General features: G+C 45.5%; 1 protein-coding gene across 1 annotated transcript; it reads right to left on the bottom strand.

Annotated features, from left to right (window-relative positions):
* Positions 1-616: 616 nt before the first annotated feature.
* On the bottom strand, positions 617-18,218 carry LOC135511429 (obscurin-like). The gene is made up of 24 exons (XM_064932937.1): positions 18,139-18,218; positions 17,921-18,060; positions 17,691-17,803; positions 17,266-17,434; positions 16,893-16,980; positions 16,550-16,750; positions 16,372-16,432; positions 16,160-16,237; positions 15,832-16,004; positions 15,684-15,710; positions 15,401-15,553; positions 15,270-15,315; positions 15,079-15,153; positions 5,552-7,319; positions 5,310-5,441; positions 5,087-5,209; positions 4,523-4,690; positions 4,324-4,429; positions 3,912-4,151; positions 3,477-3,694; positions 3,280-3,336; positions 2,914-2,989; positions 1,785-1,934; positions 617-1,620 (listed from the first exon to the last, which is right to left on the bottom strand). The coding sequence occupies exons 1-24, from the start codon at positions 18,216-18,218 to the stop codon at positions 1,440-1,442; spliced, it is 4,623 nt and encodes a 1,540-aa protein (XP_064789009.1). The 3' UTR covers positions 617-1,439.
* Between the last annotated feature and the right edge of the window lie 1,326 nt (positions 18,219-19,544).

The following is a 19,544-nucleotide window of genomic DNA, read 5'->3' as shown; positions in this document are numbered from 1 at the left end:
CAATACGTGTCGAGTATACAGTAGATGCTAGTAAATGTCTACTTCCTGTAGACAAATAGAAACTACTGCCAAAGCCACTAGACCTTCCACTAATCCTTCATTGTCAAGGTTCGACATTATACTTAACATGCCCCTGATTTAACATGTGTGATGACCATCCAACATATCATGGACAAACAACCCGAGAAGTGGTAAAACTATAAAACTGTCTTAGCTGTGAAATGTCACATCAGCAGAATACCTTTGAGGTAAACACTACACTGTCTTTTAATCTAAACCGGTTTTTGGTCCAATAGTAAGAAACCATTCTGTATCCTGTAGTCTTAATTTTCTCTCTTGGTTTTAATCAATGATAAAGTTCTTGAGTAATGTTACACAAAAAAAAGGAGGGATGTGTGTTGTTGAGTGTATTTGTGGATGAACATGTAACTGGCTGGGTAAGGACCCGAGCACTCAACACACAGCTTTCAGAGGTCACAGGTCAGTCCCGAGGTGGTCAGTTTAACTCTCAGGTTACTTGCTGTAGCCTTCCAGCAGAAAGGAAAACGTGTGTCTCTTGGTGTGTCTGTTTTTGCATGCAACTGAGCTAGATGAATAAAAAGCAGGTCAAACTAACCACTGACATACTGTTTAATTAGCCTTTCAGGTACATCCGTCACCCGTCACAGGGTATACTCCATGAAATCAAACAAACGATCATCAAAAATATGCTTAGTTTACTTGTGATCTTATTCTCCATTGATATAATCTGTTCCTGCATTTATACATAATAATAAGACAGTTGAAAACATTGCAGTAGTGTAAATATCTATCTATATTTGTATATAAATATTTCAATGTTCCTCCCTTTGTGAGACAAAGCTGTATTCTGGTAGGGGCCCTTGCCCTATGCTTTGGGCACATGAATCCTCCTCTGATCTTTCTCTTTGGCTAATGAACCACAAACATATTGTTAAGATTCACACAAAAAAAACACAAACATTGTCTGAATGGCGAGATGCAACAGCCTTTGTTATTACAAACGTCTAACTGTAAGTCGCTCTGGATGAGAGCGTCTGCTTAAATGACTAAAATGTAAATGTCAAGTGTGTTTAGTGTCCAATGCTGCAAACTCAAAGGGATGATGCATTTTACACATCAATATCATCATGTTTTCAAACTCATGCAACAGTATTTGCAGAAAGCATTTAACTAAACATTTCCCTGATACCATGGCGCTGTCATTCAACCAAAGCCAAAGTCCAAGTCCTTCAGACTTTTAACAAAACTCTAGGCAGCCATTGATACGCACACATTTGACCACTCTCCATTTTAGGTCAACATTTGTAAGACGTCACATATTTTGTGATCAGGATCTGGGCTATGAAGAGACGTCATCCAGCGCCAGTTCATGTGTAAGTCCTTACAAGCCCTACTCTAAACATCAGAGAGAAGTGTAATTATTGGAAGAACGGGCCTTGCAGCTTGGTGCGGACCTGGTCTCGTTTCACCTCTCTCTCCGTGAGGAAAGCCTGCAGCTTGTCAGTGGAGAAACACAAGATGGAGTCTCTGTGTTTGGAGGGGGCCCGCTCGCCTCGTACCCACGGGTTCTGGAGGCACTCAGCCGCCGAGGGTCTCTCCCTGATGAAACGCATCAGATGAAACACATCAGGAACATTCTGAAATGGTTTGTTAACTCTATCTATCAATTACCCCTCAATGAAACAACTGTGGGTGTGCTTGGCTATCTCCAATAGGCAATGGGTACTGTATAGGTCCTGGTCAGATGTGGTCAATTGACTCACCAGGCCTTGATGCTCAGTGTGTTCTTTATGAAGTTGATTGCTCCCTCTGACAAGCCAGGGTAGCAGCGGCCAAACTGGATCTTCCCCTTCCGGATGTTTCTGTCCCTCTCCCAGTTGAGGTCTGAATGGAACGGGCTATCTGCACTCAACCTAGGTGGTGAGAGGGAGAACATATTTGTTTGTTTTTTATCTTTATTTGGAACTTTTGCAGAAGCACCAGCTACTATTCCTGGGGTCCACAAAAAACACAAAACATGACAAGTAACAAAACACTGATAGATGAGGCCAGTCAACAGAAATTTAAAATCCAACGATACACAAACGCAAAATAAAAAATATATAATACTAACACTAATACAAACAATACAACAACAAAAATAATGTGTGTGTTAGAGTGTGTGTGTGTGTCCCCTCGCAGTCACCTCATATCAGAGGAGAAACAGAAGAATAAATGGCAGTATGGCTGTATAGCGGGGTGTCAAACATACGGATCCGGCCCGCGAGCCCATTCAATCTGGCCTGCAGGTGGTTTCAGTTTTTCTTTGAAAAACGGTCTTAATTGACATTGAAATGACTAAAAAACAAAAAACCATGCAAGCTTCACAAAAAATGACATTGTTAAAACATTTCTAGCCTGTCTATGGGTAACAGGGTTAAAGTGTTGTGCTCGACCCGGTCAGTTTCCCACCACAAAACACCAGAAAATGGCCAAAACGAGTAGAACCAGCTCACCTGCTTTTACACTGGGGTTTGACTACATAAAAAGGAAAAAGTTTCACCATATTCAAATTTGAGTTCAGTTCACGTAACAGGGTCAGATTAAATAAATAATAGCAGCCAGAAATTACTTTGTCAAAACAACATAATAATTAGGGCTTTACAATGATGGTGAAAACATGTTCAGGTTAAATAGGTTAATATATTCCTAGAAGTCACAGAGGGAGCACAGAGGGATATGTCAAAATGCTCAATTTTGGCACTTCAGCAAGTCCGATATATTGAATCGTCCATGTGGTCTTCATTTAATGTAAATAGCTTTTAAAATGCAACACTTGTGCACAATTTCTACTTAAAATATTAAAAGGGACACAAAAGGCACTCATTTCGTGGAACAACCCTTCTTACTTACATTATAAAAGCCAAAACCCCAATAGCCCAGATGTCGGTCTCAGGTCCGACTCCTTGTCCGTCGAGGATTTCTGGAGCTTTAGGAAGGACAATGTAAACTGACAAAACATGACAGATCGAGAGGGCATTCTTCATAAGAGTTTTACATTCCATTGTTTCCAATAGTACGTGCCAGTAAATTGAAGTCAATCTTTCAAGAAAGAACGTTTCTATTCCGGCGGCAGAACACAGAGGTCGAAATGAATTAAGGTTATGGTTAAGGTTAGGTTTAGGAAAAATAGTTAGGTTAATTAAGGTTTGGCATTGTTTCAGTGCGGTTAGGGTAAGGGTTAGGAAAGGCATAACAGTTAACATTGGGTTAGCGTACCCCCATCTGCCATTCTGTTTCTGCCCGTTGTCTGTGGAGAGGCGCTCGATGGAGTCTCTGTGTGAAATGGGAAGACGGATGTAACTGTTCTTCAAGAGCAAAGTTGAGTGATGAAGTTAGGCAAGCTTTTGTTCAGCCTATCATCCCTATCCACCCATCCTCCCCGCTCATCCTTTCCAGTCGTTCTCTTGATGTACCTTTCTCTTGTCCCGGAATGTCCTCTATGTTGAGTGTCTGTCCGGGTGTGAAAGACTGAGCGGAGCCCAGGTCTACGATCTTCAGCACGTTGCGGTCCGTCACCAGCATGTTGTCCGACTTGAGGTCCAGGTGGACGACGCGGCGGCTGTGCAGGTAGTCCACAGCACTCAGGATCTGAGCCAGCAGCTCTGCTACATGGAGTTCAGCATAAAGATCTCTGTTTGGGGTAAAAAAAAAGAGGGAGGGAGGGAGGGGGAACATGGTATATCTAAAACCCATCTTCTGCATCTTTACCAAGTACAGTAAACATATTTTGCATCCACACTCTGGAAATTGCAAAACCCATTAGCCAGGCAACGCTACAAAACTAACACACCTCCAAAACACTACTAAGTAATGTTGCAGTGTAAATCAAGCAGCTGTGTCTTTCTGACCTCTCAGTCAGGTTGTAGAGCAGCTCTCTGCCAGCACACAGCTCCTGGATAAGCACCAGGCAGTGGGGGGTAATGTAGGCCGTGTGCAGCTGCACCAGGTGGGGGTGGTTGAGCTTCTTAAGCAGCTGGTACTCCCTGAGCACCAGAGCTCTATTTTCTGGCCTGTAAGGGGTGATCTTGGCAGCAAACAGCTGCTGGCTCTGGCCGTCCTGACACTGGGTCACCACGCTGAAACGACCCCTGACATGGACAACACGGCGAGAGAGAGATGGTGAGAAATATTGCACACACATCTGTGCTTTACAGGTAGGAAGGACAGATGTGCAGTAAAGAAATGCTCAATGAGTACACATTTGCGTCGCATAGAAAAAAAACCGCCAACTTTCCTAACCCAGTGTTGACCGTCCAGTACCTGTTGATCTCTGCGAGGAAGCTGTAGGTCTTGTGGCTAGGTTGACCTCTTGACCCACTGCCCTTTGATCCTGGGTACTCGGTCTGGATGAGGGGAATGTGGGTCTCTGTAGATGAAAGGAGAACAGTTACTTCTGGCCACAGACTCAAAAAGGGACGTAGAGCACAAAAACAAACTTTCATCAATTAACACTAATTGCCTTTAGGATGAGTTGCCATAACAACAGGGGGCGAAGGGTCGCTGAAAGGTCCTGCCCCCTTCTTGGTGATGCAGCCCACCCTGAATACGTATCCTGCTCCTCTGAGTAAGTCCTTCACTACGTAGCAACTGTCTGTCACCTCCTCGCACAGTAGCTTCCACTCCCCACCTGTGGCAGTAGAGGGTATGGGAATGTTTTCTAATTATAATATTTCATGTGCAACAGGTGCATCATCATCATCATCACCGTCAACATCCGTTAGACAGTGTTAAACTTGTTCAATTTAGTGTCGCTTCACTTCACTGCACATACACCAAAAAGGTGGTACGGCGACTCACGGTACTAAATTGGGGTGGACGGGCGGATGGTAATGGCTGGATCGGCACAAACGGAATGATATCACACACATCAGACACAGTTTCCATGTGCTTGATACCATTCCATTTACTCCATTCCAGCCATCATTATGAGCCATCGTCCCCTCACCAGCCTCCTGTGACATACACATTTCTGTGGAAAATCAATATGCAAATCTGTGTGATCTGTAAGCAGTGTTTTTCGTACCGTCTGTGCTGTACTGAACACAGTAAACGACTGGGTCGCTGGACTGCACTGGTCTCCATACCAGCAGAAATCCACCTGCCTCCAATTGGTGCACATCAGGCCTGGTCAGGTGGATGAGCATCTCTGGAGAGAAAACAGAAAGATAAACATTAGACTTGCAAAGAGACACACAAAGCCTCTCTCCTGCTGAGTAGATTGCAAATTGAGTCCAAATATACTTCACCTTTGTTCTTCTTGAATGCAGGTATTTTAGGTATTTTAAATGAAAATAATGTGGACTTCTTTTTAGCACTCTCCAAGCCAGCACTCGCCTTTTGCTCAGGTGGAGCAGGAGAGGAACCCTTTACAATCGGCCCTGCATCACACCAAGAAACATAAAGGGTGGACATTCTGATTGTTTCCACTACTATGAGAGGGATCCCATTCGGAAAAAGTGTACGAAACTAAAAGTGCATGGTAGCTCACCTCCCTTCGTTAAGTCCTCCTTGCTGGACGATTTGGTGAACAGCTTGGTGAGGCTAGAGGCTGATGCCCTCATCTTTTTCCTGAGTGACATGGTGGGGGTTTTGTGCTCCAATTCCCCTAGCGTGGGTCCCTGCTCCGTGCCCTCCAGTTGTGAGTAGGAATGCCCCGCCCAGGACTGCCTACGTAACAGATTCATCAACCCAACCTTGGGTGACATCCTGGGAGACTTCCCCGTGGGCGGTTTGGCCTGGAGGGCCGGGGTGGATGAGTGCCTCTGGAGATGTGCCTCTGTGTCGCTGGCCCTCGAGGGTCTCTCTGGGGCCTTGAAGGACAGGCTGGGGCTGGTTTTCACCGGCAGGATCGTCTTCTCTGCCTTACCATTATTTCTGGCCGTTGAGTTCTGATTGGGGTGGGTTGTCCTTCTCGGTGGGATCTGAAGTTGGCCGCTCCGGCACTGGGGCTCATTATTAGCTTCCACACCCTCAGATCCCTGGAGCAGGGAGCAGGGGGACGTTGTGATCAGGGGCTCCTCCTGGTCATCATACTCATCCCCTGCTCTCCCTCTTTGTGTGGCTGCAGGGTAGCCGTGGGACAGCTCCTCACAAGAGTCCAGCCTGCTGGAGCCCTCAGAGCCATGCTCCAAGATGAGGGACTCAGCCAGGGAGTACTGAGAGCCAGCCAGGTTCCCCGCCTCCTCCTCTGGCCTGAGGCTCTTCTCTGGACCAGCATGGGGCGATTTTGCACACAGTTCCTGAAGCCTGGCCGTAAGCTGTTTGGGAGCCACTGCCACTGAACCTCTTCTACCTCTCACTTGGAGAGGGGGAATGTCCAAGCTCTTCTCCTCTTCCTCCTTGTCAGTGAACACCTCCTTAAGATTCAAAGCACTCTCCTCTTCTCTACGTTTGGCGGATCCTGGTGAGCGTCGGGAGTACTCGTCCAACGACTTGCTCCTCCTCTGTGGTGGTGCATTGTGCGAGAGGCTGACCCCGCTGTCAAAGGAGCAGGACTTGAGCATGGACGACTGCAAAGACCCTCGCCTTTGCCCGTGATTGGTCTCGCCTTCGTCCTCCACATACTCAATGAGAGGCTCGTTGAGGCGGCTAGAGAGGCTTCTGCGGAGCGGCTTGCGGCCCCTCTCCTGCTTCTTGGCCTGGAACTTGTCCCTGAGGGTCATGTGGCGAGCGGACATTGGCGAGAGCTGCGCGGAGCTGTTGTAGAAAGTGCTGCGGATCAGGCTGCTCCTGGCGATGCAGCCTCCTTCACTCCCGGACGCGGAGCCATCATCCCCCTCGGAGAGGTATAGGGACGGGCTGCTTTCTCGGCTGACCCTCCTCTCCCTCTGGGGGGTCGGCTGCTGTGACGCATCCGAGGACCCTATAGACTGCCTGCTTAGGCTCCTCTCCAGCACTCTCATCTGTCCTCCCATCTCCTCCTCCTCCTCCTCCTCCTCGTCCTCCTCCTCCATGGTCCCCTCCTCCTCTTCCTCCAATTTCAGTTTGGCAAAGGGCTCAGGGATCCTGGCTCTCTCCATGAGAGGGTCAAATTCTTCCTCCTCCTCGTCTTCATCCTCGTCAGCTGTGGTGCAATGGTGGAAGAAGTCCCAGGCATCGGCCTCGTCGTACTCAGAGGAGGAGCCGCTGCTCATGGAGGTGCTGCTCGGCTCATGGGGGTCCCGGGGGGCTGTGATGGAGGTCTCCCGAAGAGGGGCATCCAGCAGCTCTGGGATGGGCTTCAGGATTAGCACCGAGCCAAGGCAGGTCAGAGAACGCTGGGTAGAGAGGGGAGAGAATGCAGGTGAGAGAGAAGACAGAGCGTTCATACAGAGCTGTGAAAAGACAGTTCAGAAAAGACTTGACATAAACAGAGAGAAGAGACAAGAAAACACTGGACAGAGTTAAAAGACTGGCTCTATTTTATCGGCTGGCGCTAAGGAGCCTTATGTTTCAAATGCAGGGTGTTTGCAATTTTGTCATGTTAAAAAACTGCCGCACTGGCATTTTCCAGCCCTAAAGCCAGGTTCCGCGATTTACCTGTCTAACATCAGCTGGCTTGCAAAAACAAGTGCAAAAGTGATTTGCTGCAGCGCTGATGGGAAGTTATAAGACCCACAAAAAGCACGTCTTAAAGGAAGTAGTTGATAATGGAATGGATTTTGAGACTGGAAGCGCAGGCTATCTAGCCATGACGCACAGTCACCATGGAAGGAGAGATGTGCCTTTTTTGCCTGTGAATCTCGTATTTATAAACAGAAAAAAATGGTTTTCCCCTCATCCAATTACCAAAGACACGCTCCTCCAAAGAATTCAGTCGTCCTATAATGCCATATCAACAACAATTTTTTTTATCTGCCTCGTACATAAGCAACAATACAATCTTGATGGCAAGATGGCGCCGACAGACATGGCAGCTCTGCTTCTAGCTCCTAAGCAACTTTGAGGTATTTCGTTTTTTTATGTGTTATTTCTTACATTATTAGCCCAGAACGTTATTTTTCCGTTATTACATACAGCCAGAAATAACTTTTGGACATCAGAGTGACTGTAACGGTGTTCTTCGTTTGTCAAAAGAGAGTCGGACCGAAATGCAGCGTGTTGGTTACTCATGTTTTTAATGAAGAAAAAACGGAACTATACATGAAATAACTAAATAAATACAAAACAACAAAACGGAACTTGAAACCTAATTACAGCCTATCTGGTAAAACTACACAGAGACAGGAACAATCACCCACGAAATACAAAGTGAAACCCAGGCTACCTAAATACGGTTCCCAATCAGAGACAACGAGAATCACCTGACTCTGATTGAAAACCGCCTCAGGCAGCCAAACCTATGCAACACCCCTACTCAGCCGCAATCCCAATAACTAAAAAACCCCACTACAAAATACAACAACATAAACCCACACGCTGGCCTGACCAACTAATTAACGAAAACACAAAATACTAAGACCAAGGCGTGACAGTGACGGTAACTCACCAGCATTACGACCAGGAATACAACTTTCCAGAATTGAATCCTTTGTTCGTACTCCCCAGGGCAATTTATCTTATCCCTGAGGCTGCTCCAAGATGAAGCCGGCGGAGAAGAGCTATTCATAGTGGACTTCTTGCTCTCATACAAGATTAACATCTTCTTCACCTGCTTTAAGAATAACACAGTGCCACCGGCGCGGCCCGCTCCCATGGACTGTAGGCTCTCATTCTCCGTGGCTGAAGTGAGTGTTAACCCTCGTAAGGCTGCCGGCCCTAGCTGTGTCCTCAGAGCCTGCGCAGGCCAGCTGGCTGGAGTGTTTATATACATATTCAATCTCTCCTTATCCCAGTCTGCTGTTCCCACTTGCTTCAAGATGTACACTGAACTCCATGACTGCGTTGAGAGGCACTCTAGACCCACTTCAATTTGCTTACCGCCCCATTAGATCCACAGTCAACGCAATTCCCATCGCACTGCACACTGGAATACCTATGTAAGAATGCTGTTCATTGACTATAGCTCAGCCTTCAACATCATACTACCCTCCAAGCTCATCATTAAGCTCAGGGCCCTGGGTCTGAACCCCACCCTGTGCAACTGGGTCCTGGACTTCCTGACGGGCCAACCCCAGATGGTGAAGGTAGGAAACAACACCTCCACTTCGCTGATCCTCAACACAGAGGCCCCACAAGGGTGCGTGCTCAGCCCCCTCCTGTACTCGCTGTTCACCCATGACTGCGTGGCCACGCACACCCCCACTCAATCATCAAGTTTGCAGACGACACAACAGTAGTACGCCTGATTACCAACAATGGCGAGACAGCCTGCAGGGAGGAGGTGAGGGCCCTGGCGTGGTGGTGCCAGGAAAATAACCTCTCCCTCAACATCAACAAAACGAAGGACCTGATCGTGGAAGTCAGGAAACAGCAGAGGGAGCACGCCTCTTTCGACATCGACGGGACCGCAGTGGAGAAGGTGCAAAGCTTCAAGTTCCTCTGCATACACATAACTGACAATCTGAAATGGTCCACCCACAAAGACAGTGTGGTGAAGAAGGTGCAACAGCGCCTCTTCAACCTCAGGAGGCTGAAGAAATTTGTCTTGGCACCTAAGACCGTCACAAACTTTTACAGATGCAAAATTGAGAGCATCCTGTCGGGCGGTATCACCGCCTGGTTTGGCAACTGCACCATCCGCAACCGCAGGGCTCTCCAGAGGGTGTTGCGGTTTGCCCAACGCATCATCGGGGGAACACTGCCTGCCCTCCAGGAGACCTACAGCACCCGATGTCACTAATACTGGAAAATCAAAATCAAGGTCCAAGTAAACAGATTTGACGATATTCTTGCAGACAAATGGTATGTGAATGTCTCCTTCATGATTTGCCCAAATGTACCTGGGTGACTACACACTAAAAGTCACGTAGTTTGCTCATACCTCAAGTTGTCTGAATCTTTGCACATCCGATGGTGTCCACAAGATGGCAGCAGTGTAATTACCAGAGTGATGGCCAGAGTGATGGGCCTTTCTGTTGCATTTCAAAGATGTAGTTTTTTTAAAGTAGTTTTTTTCTTTGTATTTTCTTCTACCAGATCTATTGTGTTATATTCTCCTCCTCATTAACTTCACATTTCCACAGACAAAGTGTTTCCTTTCAAATGATACCAAGAATATGCATATCCTTGCTTCAGGGCATGAGCTACAGGCAGATTTGGGTATGTCATTTTAGGCTAAAATTTAAAAAAAGGGGGCTATCCCTAAGAAGATTTATTAAGTACATTTAAAACCAGATACTTTTAGACTTTTACTCAAGTGGTATATTTCTGGGTGGCTTACTCTATTTCCGGCTGGTGCTACGGTGGAATTTAATTTGATTAAAAGCTAAACTTAGAATGATTCACCATCCTGGCTTTATGATGAGAATGTCCAGCTGGCATGAAATGTAATTTAGGAGCCGTCTGCTATTTCTGAGGAAATGTGAATACGATCTGTAAGATGGTTCCATTATGTTTATCAAACAGTATAACGGTGAGGGGACATTCTCTTTTTTTTAATATATACAGTGGGGCAAAAAAGTATTTAGTCAGCCACCAATTGTGCAAGTTCTACCACTTAAAAAGATGAGAGAGGCCTGTAATTTTCATCATAGGTACACTTCAACTATGACAGACAAAATGAGAAAGAAAATCCAGAAAATCACATTGTAGGATTTTTTATGAATTTATTTGCAAATTATGGTGGAAAATAAGTATTTGGTCCCCTGCAAATAAGCAAGCAAGTCAGCTTGTCGAGAGGGGAAAATAATGCTGCGGGAACAGGGATAGGGAGAGATTGAAACAAATATAGAAATCTGGGCAGGACATTAATTTTAATTACATTTATTCTACCCAGTAGAGTGAGAGGCAAGTCCATCCATTTACAAAGGTTACCCTCCACATTTTGCAACAAGCTGGCCAGATTGAGTTTATAGAGGTTGTTCAGGTGACCATCCACCATTAGGCCCAAATATGGGAAGCCCATAGGAGACCATCTGAAAGGAAACTTGTGCTTGATGGTATGGTGGTCAAAGACAGACAACGGTAAGATTTCATTTTTATCAAAATTGACCTTATATCCAGAGAAAGAACTATAACACTGTAGTAGGATCTGCAAGTGATAGAGGGAATGTTCTGGCTTCGTTAGAAATAAGATAAGGTCGTCCGCAAAGAGTGATAACTTATGGGTATGGGGGCCCACCTCAAAGCCATGTATGTCAGGGCACGTTCTAATAGCCTCAGCCAACGGTTCGATGGCGAGGGCAAAGAGGTGGGGGCTAATTGGGCAACCTTGTCTGTTCCCCCTATAGAGAGGGAAAGAGGAGGAAGTAATCCCATTGTTAGCAATCCTAACTTTAGGAGATTTGTAGAGGGATTTGATCAAATTTACAAACACGGTACCTAAACCAAACTTTTCCAAGACGCGAAAGAGGTATGGCCATTCAACCCTATTAAAGGCATTTTCAGTGTCGAAGGAGACTGTGACACTAGGTATTTTGTTTTTGTTAGCAAGATGAATTATATCAAATAACCTTATGACATTACTGGAGGACAATCTATTAATTATAATGCCATTCTGATCTGGGTTGACCAACAGGGGAATACAGTCTCTTAGAATGCATCTTGGTGACCAGTTTACAATCTGTGTTAAGGAGAGAGATTGGTCTATAGGAGGCGCACTTTAGCATGTTTTTCCCTTTCTTGTAGATCACGGTAATCACTGCTTGAGAGAAAGACTCTGGAAAGCAGTTGTCTTTCCCGGCTTTTTTAAGTACCTCCATAAGGTAGGGGACCAACAGCTCCCTAAATTCTTTATAGAACTCTGGAGGGAAGCCATCCTCCCCAGGAGATTTATTTCAAGGTAAGGATTTAATGGCCTCCAACAATTCAGGAACTGAGAAGTGTTCACTCAGGCGCTCGCTGTCTTCCCCTGACAGGCATGGGAGGTTGAGAGAGGAGAGAAAGGAGTCGATCTCTGATAGATCATCGCTTGATTGGGAAGTGTAGAGGTCTTCGTAGTATTTCTTAAAAGTGTCATTCATGTTATTAGGGGCTAAATATATCTCATTAGTAAGAGTTTCTATAGCATTAATTGTACTCTTACTTTCCTCTGCTTTCAGTTGCCATGCCAATACTTTGTGAGCTTTCTCTCCAAGCTCGTAATAACGCTCTTTTGATTTAATGATGGCCTTCTCAGCTTGATATGTGTTCAGAATATTATATTTCAGTTTTTTATTTACCTGTAAAGATCTTTCGGGCCTCTTTGGTAGGTTTTCTCTAGCTCAGAGATTTCAGATTCAAGGGCATTCAGTTCCGCACCGTGTTTTCTCTTCAACCCTTTAATATAGGACATGATCTGTCCCTTCAGATAGGCTTCCAATGTGTCCCAAAGAATGAAACTGTCAGGAGCAAAGGGTTTGTTTGTTTGTCAAAGTAAAAATATTGATCTGCTCTTTGATGAATGCACAAATTTCAGATTGCTTTAGGAGTGTAGAATTTAGTCTCCATCTATATGCTCCATTTACCTTGGTAAGAATGGAGATTGATAATACCAGAGGAGAATGGTCACTAAACAATCTGGAGAGATACTCGATATCTTACACTCTATGAAACAGTTGGGTCGATAGTAAAAAGCTATCTATGCATGTGTGTGTGTTGTGTGGGTGTGAATTAAAAGAGTAGTCCCTATCCTGTGGGTGCAACTGTCTCCAGATGTCTAGTAAATTGAGATATTTCATGAATGACATGGTGAGCTTGCCGGCTTTGGTAAGAAGTGAGGGTTTATCAGAGTACCTATCAAGAACTGTGGTGCTTGAGCAACCTGAAGGAAGACATTCTGAATAAACATATGGTCATCGAAGTCAGGAGCATAAATATTCAATAGGGTTCAAGACTCCGAAAACATATTCCCCTGCACCAAAACAAACCTGCCCGAGGGATCAGAGATAATGTTGTTGACTCTGAAGACATATTCCCCTGCACCAAAACAAACCTGCCCGAGGGATCAGAGATGGTGTTGTTGACTCCGAAGACATATTCCCCTGCACCAAAACAAACCTGCCCGAGGGATCAGAGATGGTGTTGTTGACTCCGAAGACATATTCCCCTGCACCAAAACAAACCTGCCCGAGGGATCAGAGATGGTGTTGTTGACTCTGAAGACATATTCCCCTGCAACAAAACAAACCTGCCCGAGGGATCAGAGATGGTGTTGTTGACTCCGAAAACATATTCCCCTGCACCAAAACAAACCTGCCCGAGGGATCAGAGATGGTGTTGTTGACTCTGAAGACATATTCCCCTGCACCAAAACAAACCTGCCCGAGGGATCAGAGATGGTGTTGTTGACTCAAAAGACATATTCCCCTGCACCAAAACAAACCTGCCAGAGGGATCAGAGATGGTGTTGATGACGCAGAAGGGGATGTGTCTACTTATCAAAATTGCAGATCCTCTTGCTTTGGAGTTAAAAGAGGATGCAAAAACTTGTCCTACCCACTCCCTTTTCAATTTCTTGTGTTCACTGGCTGTAAAATGATTTTCTGACCGGGGTTTCGGCGCTGATGTTCTGTGGGCGCGTTCGATTTCCAGTGGCTTGTTGAAGTTGATTATGCCTAGTACATCCGGGATCCATTGAGTGAAGAAACGGACCGGGTCACGGCCCTCGCTGTCCTCTTTCAATCCCACCACATGGATATTACTACGTCTGCTCTGGTTCTCCATCTGATCTACCTTGTTTTTGAGGTAGGCATTGTCCTTCTGCAGTTATATTAGAACCTGGTCATATCGAGTGATGGTATCTTCAACTGTGCTAATGCACAACTCAGCCTCAGTCGTTCTCAAAAGGAGATCATTCAGGGAGGATTTCAGGTCATCAATGGAAGAATGGAGTTCAGCCGATTTCTTGTCAATTTTCAGAGAAAGGCCTTTGTTACCATCCTAAATTCCCCGGAGGAAAGTAGCCAGCACGTCAGCAGGCTCTCAAGAGGCTGCCGAGAGCAACAGTCTGGAACTGTCGTCTAAGTTATGAGGGCTAATGCTAATCTTGCTAGCTGTAGCGTTATCGTTATCTTGGGAATCAACAACGTTTTGGTCGTCCCTCTTGCCTCTCGGGCGGAGGTCCATGGCTCTTTATCAGCCGATGTTAGAGTATTGTTTCAATGTTGTTATTTAGGTAATAATGGAATAACTTTGAAGAGCTCGGTTTGTCAACGTCTGCTCAGCTCCGCGGCATCACGTGCTTCGAGTGGACATTCTCTATATATTGTATCTTTGTCCATCTTCTGTGAAAAGTTTGGATGTGCATAAAACCCTCTATTGTCTGCGTTACCTTGCTATTATATGCCCACAGGAAGCAATTGTGGTGCCTGTAACTGTATTTAGACATACTGTACCCTATTTAAAACCAGTTTTTGTTTCATTTAGATTCTAATTTGATTAGAATTATTCACTCTTTTTAGGCCTTATCAATAGTGAATGTAATCGTACGTTTGGCATGTCAGTGAATCAGCCATAATGCAATTTACAGTAGGCCTAGCCTCCAGTGTGAATGCTATGTTTAACAATATGTTTCCCAATTGAAGTCATGCAATTACTTAGAACAATGTGGAGTAAAAACATGTTCAACATATTTTTGGTTTCTGTAGGCTATTTAACAAACTAGGCTATGTTTCTGTAGGTTATTTAACAAACTAGGCTATAATGGACTAACACTGAAATTGGAGTTGATGACAAGGCAATACATAAAGGGAATACATAAAAGATTGTAAATATACAACTTGAAGCAACCAAATATTTAGCCATGGAGCATGTTCAGATTGGCCAGTGAGGCTTAAAGCCTCCAATTTGTTTAGTCATCAAAACCCAGCCCTTTCGCACCAACGCCAGCTACTGCGCCCATACTTCCGTTTGTAAAAATAGCACAAATATTTCCGACACACCCTCGAACCTATAATACTACCACTTTATCATTGCATTAGGTTTGTTAAAATAGAGCCCTGTATGTCATTATTGTACCTGCCATTTTCTCCTTGAGATGAAGACTTTCAGAGCCCTTGTATTGATATCGTCAGTCTCATCCTCATGTTCACCCTGACAACATAATCAACAAGAGAGAATGTGTTAGACAAGATTCATTGTTTTCCTCCATTTTATTTGTCTCCAACAACCCGCCTGAGACAGAAACAAACTGTGTATGTAATTCTTACCTGGAACCATTCGTGCCCCAGACACTCAAATGCAGTTGGTCGTTTTCTAAGGAGAGAACCAAATCATTTAGAGTTATATCCATATAAGAAATGATAATATCTTCATTCATGTCGATGGTTGTGTATCTTACACTGGGTCTGGCTGCAGGACCGTGCGGAGGAAGCCCTGGGCACCGGTGCTCCTGTAGGTGAGGTCGGGTGCGTCCCAGTTCAGTGTCCCCTCCCCCACCCTCATCAGAGTGGCCCGGTCCGTCTCCCCCGTGAACGGACAGCGGCACATCAGACTGACAGGACACAGCATGAGGACACAGCATGATTTCAACACTTAACACTCACTCAAATTCCATGTACTATATGATGAGACTCAAATATTGCATTTAAAAAAACAAAAATCATAAATCATACAGTACTTGCCATAAATAGGCCACAACACCAATGGACCTGACAAAGAAGAGAGAAAATATTTCTGTCGCGATAAATCGTCACATTTTCCCCTGCATATGATTGGAATGTCACATACAGTGACACAGATGTACTGAAACAGATCATACGTTTCGCTTACCAGATGTCACTTGCTGTAGTGACGGGGTCTTGATGTATGATCTCAGGGGCCACAAACTCAGGGGTGCCAAACTGGCTGTACTGGTGTCTGGAAGTGTCCATCTCCTGACAGAAGCCAAAGTCACAGATCTTGATCTCCTCTCTGGGTGGAAACACCATCAGGATATTGTCCGGCTGTGTGATTGAATTCCAATGGCAGATGGTGGGTGAGGGAACTTACCATGTCACGGACTAAGCTGTCCGTCAAACTATCGACCAGGGTGCATTGTTTCAATGTGCACAAAACTAAAGTGAATGCATGAACAACCAAACGAAACATGCAAACTTACTTTGATGTCCAGATGTAGGATGTTCATGCTGTGGATGTGACCAACTCCCTCCAGGATTTGCTGAATGTACATCTGCACCTGGTACCATGAACATAGTTTATAAACATCATAGGGGCAGTCATAATAGCCTTAGCATCCAGGCAAAACAGGGGTCAACTCTAAACACCGTTCAAAAAGATTGGGTTTTACAGTCAAAAGAGCAAAGGTTTTACCTCTCTCTCGCTGACTGATCCCTTCGACAGCAAATGATCAAGGAGACCGCGAGAAGAGCAGCTACGTTATGGTATTAAGAACGATGTGCCGTGTTAAACATGGATCAAATTGAGCACTACATCTCCACCCTTAGGTCTTCATCGGTGAAGTGGCTAAAAGCGCCATGGGGAAGGATACGCTTCAGTGACCAGGACCAGGGTCCTCCGTGTAGAGAAGAAGTCCAGCAGACAGGCCACCCTGGGGTGGGCCAGCCGGGAGAGCAGGTCCCTCTCTTGGAACGCCCTGGTCCTCGTACTGCTCCTCAGGGGCAGGAACTTGGCGGCAAAGCCCTCACCCGTCCTCCTGTGGGTAACCCGCTTTACCACCCCATACGTGCCTCTACAGACACGGGGAGAAGAGGAAAAGGACGGAACCCATTTTAGTTTATTGGAACGCAGCCAAAGGGAACATCACCTCCACAGTTGCAGCTTGACCGATTGCTGCAGTGCAAAATATGACACCCAACTAAATGTGTACTTACCTCCCAATCTCCTCATGGACGTCATACACAGACAGCAGCTTCCTCCTCTTCCCAAGCTCCACCTCTCTCTCCTGCGACTCCAGTGGACCTACAGAAAAGAGGACCAGGACCATGCAGTCACATGTAGTCAGCCAGAGAGCATCACATTTGTGGTGTTTCAGCTGCATTCGGGGATTAGGATGCTCATCTTCTAGGCATTTTGTATTACATCTGTCATAGGTTTGGCATCGGCTAGTTCGAATGACAATCAAAAAAAATCAGGACAGTGAACAGAAAGACACATGGCTCAGGTGAAAAGTAGTGCGCTGCTGTACAAGGGGGATTCATTTTTTATTAATTTGACAGACAACATAGGTGTGTACTGAGGTCTTACCCTCCTCCACTGTCAGCTGAGCCTGACAGGAGGTGTGTCCTAAGTCGTTATAGGCCCAGCAGGTGTAGATGCCACCGTCCTCACTCTCCGGGCACAGCACAGTCAGAGAGCAGCGGGCACCATTCTGGACCACCTCCACATTCTCAGTGGCCAACAGCTCCTCTCCATCCTCCAATCATATGAGAGAGACACTACTAAGGCACAGCTTCTACGACAGCACAGGGGCCAAGCCGTGGAGGAGAACACCGACAATTACCATGCTCGTACTACTCAGTTGATTAATAGTTTTGGTTAGTTATGTCCGGCGGTGTCAGCTATGCTTAAATGTATTGGGGAATGTCATAACGAAGGTTTGGATTAAGTGAATTATAACAGTGAATGAGATGATGGTGATCTTAGATTGAGGAAGTTTGAAGCGTCCCAACCTTGTACCACTGAATCTCGGGGGTGGGCCTTCCTGTGATGATGATGGTGAAGGTAGCTGATTGACCAGGCTCCACAAACAGGTCCTCCACCGGCACCTGGATGGAGGGAGGAGCTGAGGAGACAGAAAGTGGGGTCATTTCATGAGATGATTCATGTCTTAGGCACAGTGGCCACCTCTTTTAGAAAATAAGGAACTACAGTGTGTATGCACAATTGCAAAGTATAGTACCTGTTGGCATTTCCTCTATGGCCTCAGGAACATAAAGTTCCTCCTCAACCTCCGGTCTCTCCTCAAGCTCAGTGGGGAACTGTGGAGCCTCCACGTGTCCTCTGGCGGTAGGGTCCCTTTCCTCTTGGCTACCCTCGGCTCTGTAGAGAAAATGGGATAAAAATAGAGATGGTGCAGTAGGATGATGAATGTATCACAGTTCTGGCAGGCAGACTCACGGCTGAGGGTATCCAGGCTGGAAGAGCATTTTGACAACAGAGGTGGGGTGGAAGTCTGTCTGCAGCCATTGCTTCACCATGGCAGTGGACCAGCCCTCTGAGTCGGAGTCTGGAAGCACAATGACACCTCTCTCATACTGATGCTCTTAGGTGCTGTTCGGGTCTAATAGTCCAAAATCATTCATTCATATTATTAACTGGCTTTTACAATGAATATATTTTTTGAAGACATGCTAATTTGTGACCGAGGCAAAGCGTGTCGAGACATCAGCAACTGTCTATTTAAAAATGTAGAATGAATGAGAAATATGCTAAAAGCTAATGTTAGGAACGTACAGTACCCTTACCTCCAGACTCACAGGAACACAATAACCAGTGCACGTCTTACCTCCAGACTTGAAGGACACCCAATAGTTTGCAAATCAGCCCATGAACAGGACATGGACACATGCCCACTCCCCAGGGAGGGGAATAAGGGGGACCTGATGCCCAGCACATGACCATCTTGTATGGGTAGGAGTGGAGAGTTAACTGGGCATGCGTTGGAGAGGAGAGAGGACCCATCCACATGCACTGGGTCCATGATACTGTGAACATGATGAAGGCTCTGTGAGGTACTTCCTGTTCGGGGACTACAGAAGATGGAGAGCAGGAGGGTTACAGAGAATGGATTGACTCACATGATCAACTGGTGTCCAAAAGCCAAAGGGAAAACTACTTAGAGGTGGAATCATAGCTCATGAAGGAAAGTGATTGATAGATACAGCAATGCCAGTATTCTAATTGTATTTTTATTTTTTTATTACAAAATTTTAATCTGCCTTGAAATACAGTAAATATAAATGTACTCTATGTGTGATTCGTTGAAGGTGTTTGATATGGATGAAATGTACACTTGTCAGATATATGGATATAGCAAGGATTACTGCTGTGTCGTAATCAATCGACTTTCGGGGTCCTGATATGGGCTCTGGGGGGCGGTTATCGGGCACAGATTAAGCCTAGTCCTGGACTAAAAAGTAAACTCAAAGGAGAGTGTCTATTGAAAGAGTTTTACTCCAGGACTACCGTAGGTTCAAATCCGTGTCCGGGAAACACCCTGAGATGTAAATGAGCTATGGCCCCTTATTTATCCTGTTTGGAAAAGCTTTTGGAAATCCATCAAGATCAGTCAAATGGGAGGAAAGGACCCGGTCCTTTCCAATGCTTGTCATTTCTGAAAGATGGAAACATGATGAAAACACGAGCAAAAACATCCAATACTAAAGTGTATCAATGTCTTTCATGAATATGCACAACTAGCCAGGATATGATATCTATGTTGATTGCTAATGTCGGTGACTGGAAGTGTTTATGGTTTCACGGGTGTTTGGAATGAAATGGGATAGAAAGGGTAACCTGGGTAA

Source organism: Oncorhynchus masou, chromosome 24 (genome assembly GCF_036934945.1).
Source record: "Oncorhynchus masou masou isolate Uvic2021 chromosome 24, UVic_Omas_1.1, whole genome shotgun sequence".
NCBI classification, from domain to species: Eukaryota; Metazoa; Chordata; class Actinopteri; order Salmoniformes; family Salmonidae; genus Oncorhynchus; species Oncorhynchus masou.
The sequence above is the reverse complement of the archived record's forward strand: the minus strand, read 5'-3'. Positions and strand labels throughout refer to the sequence as shown.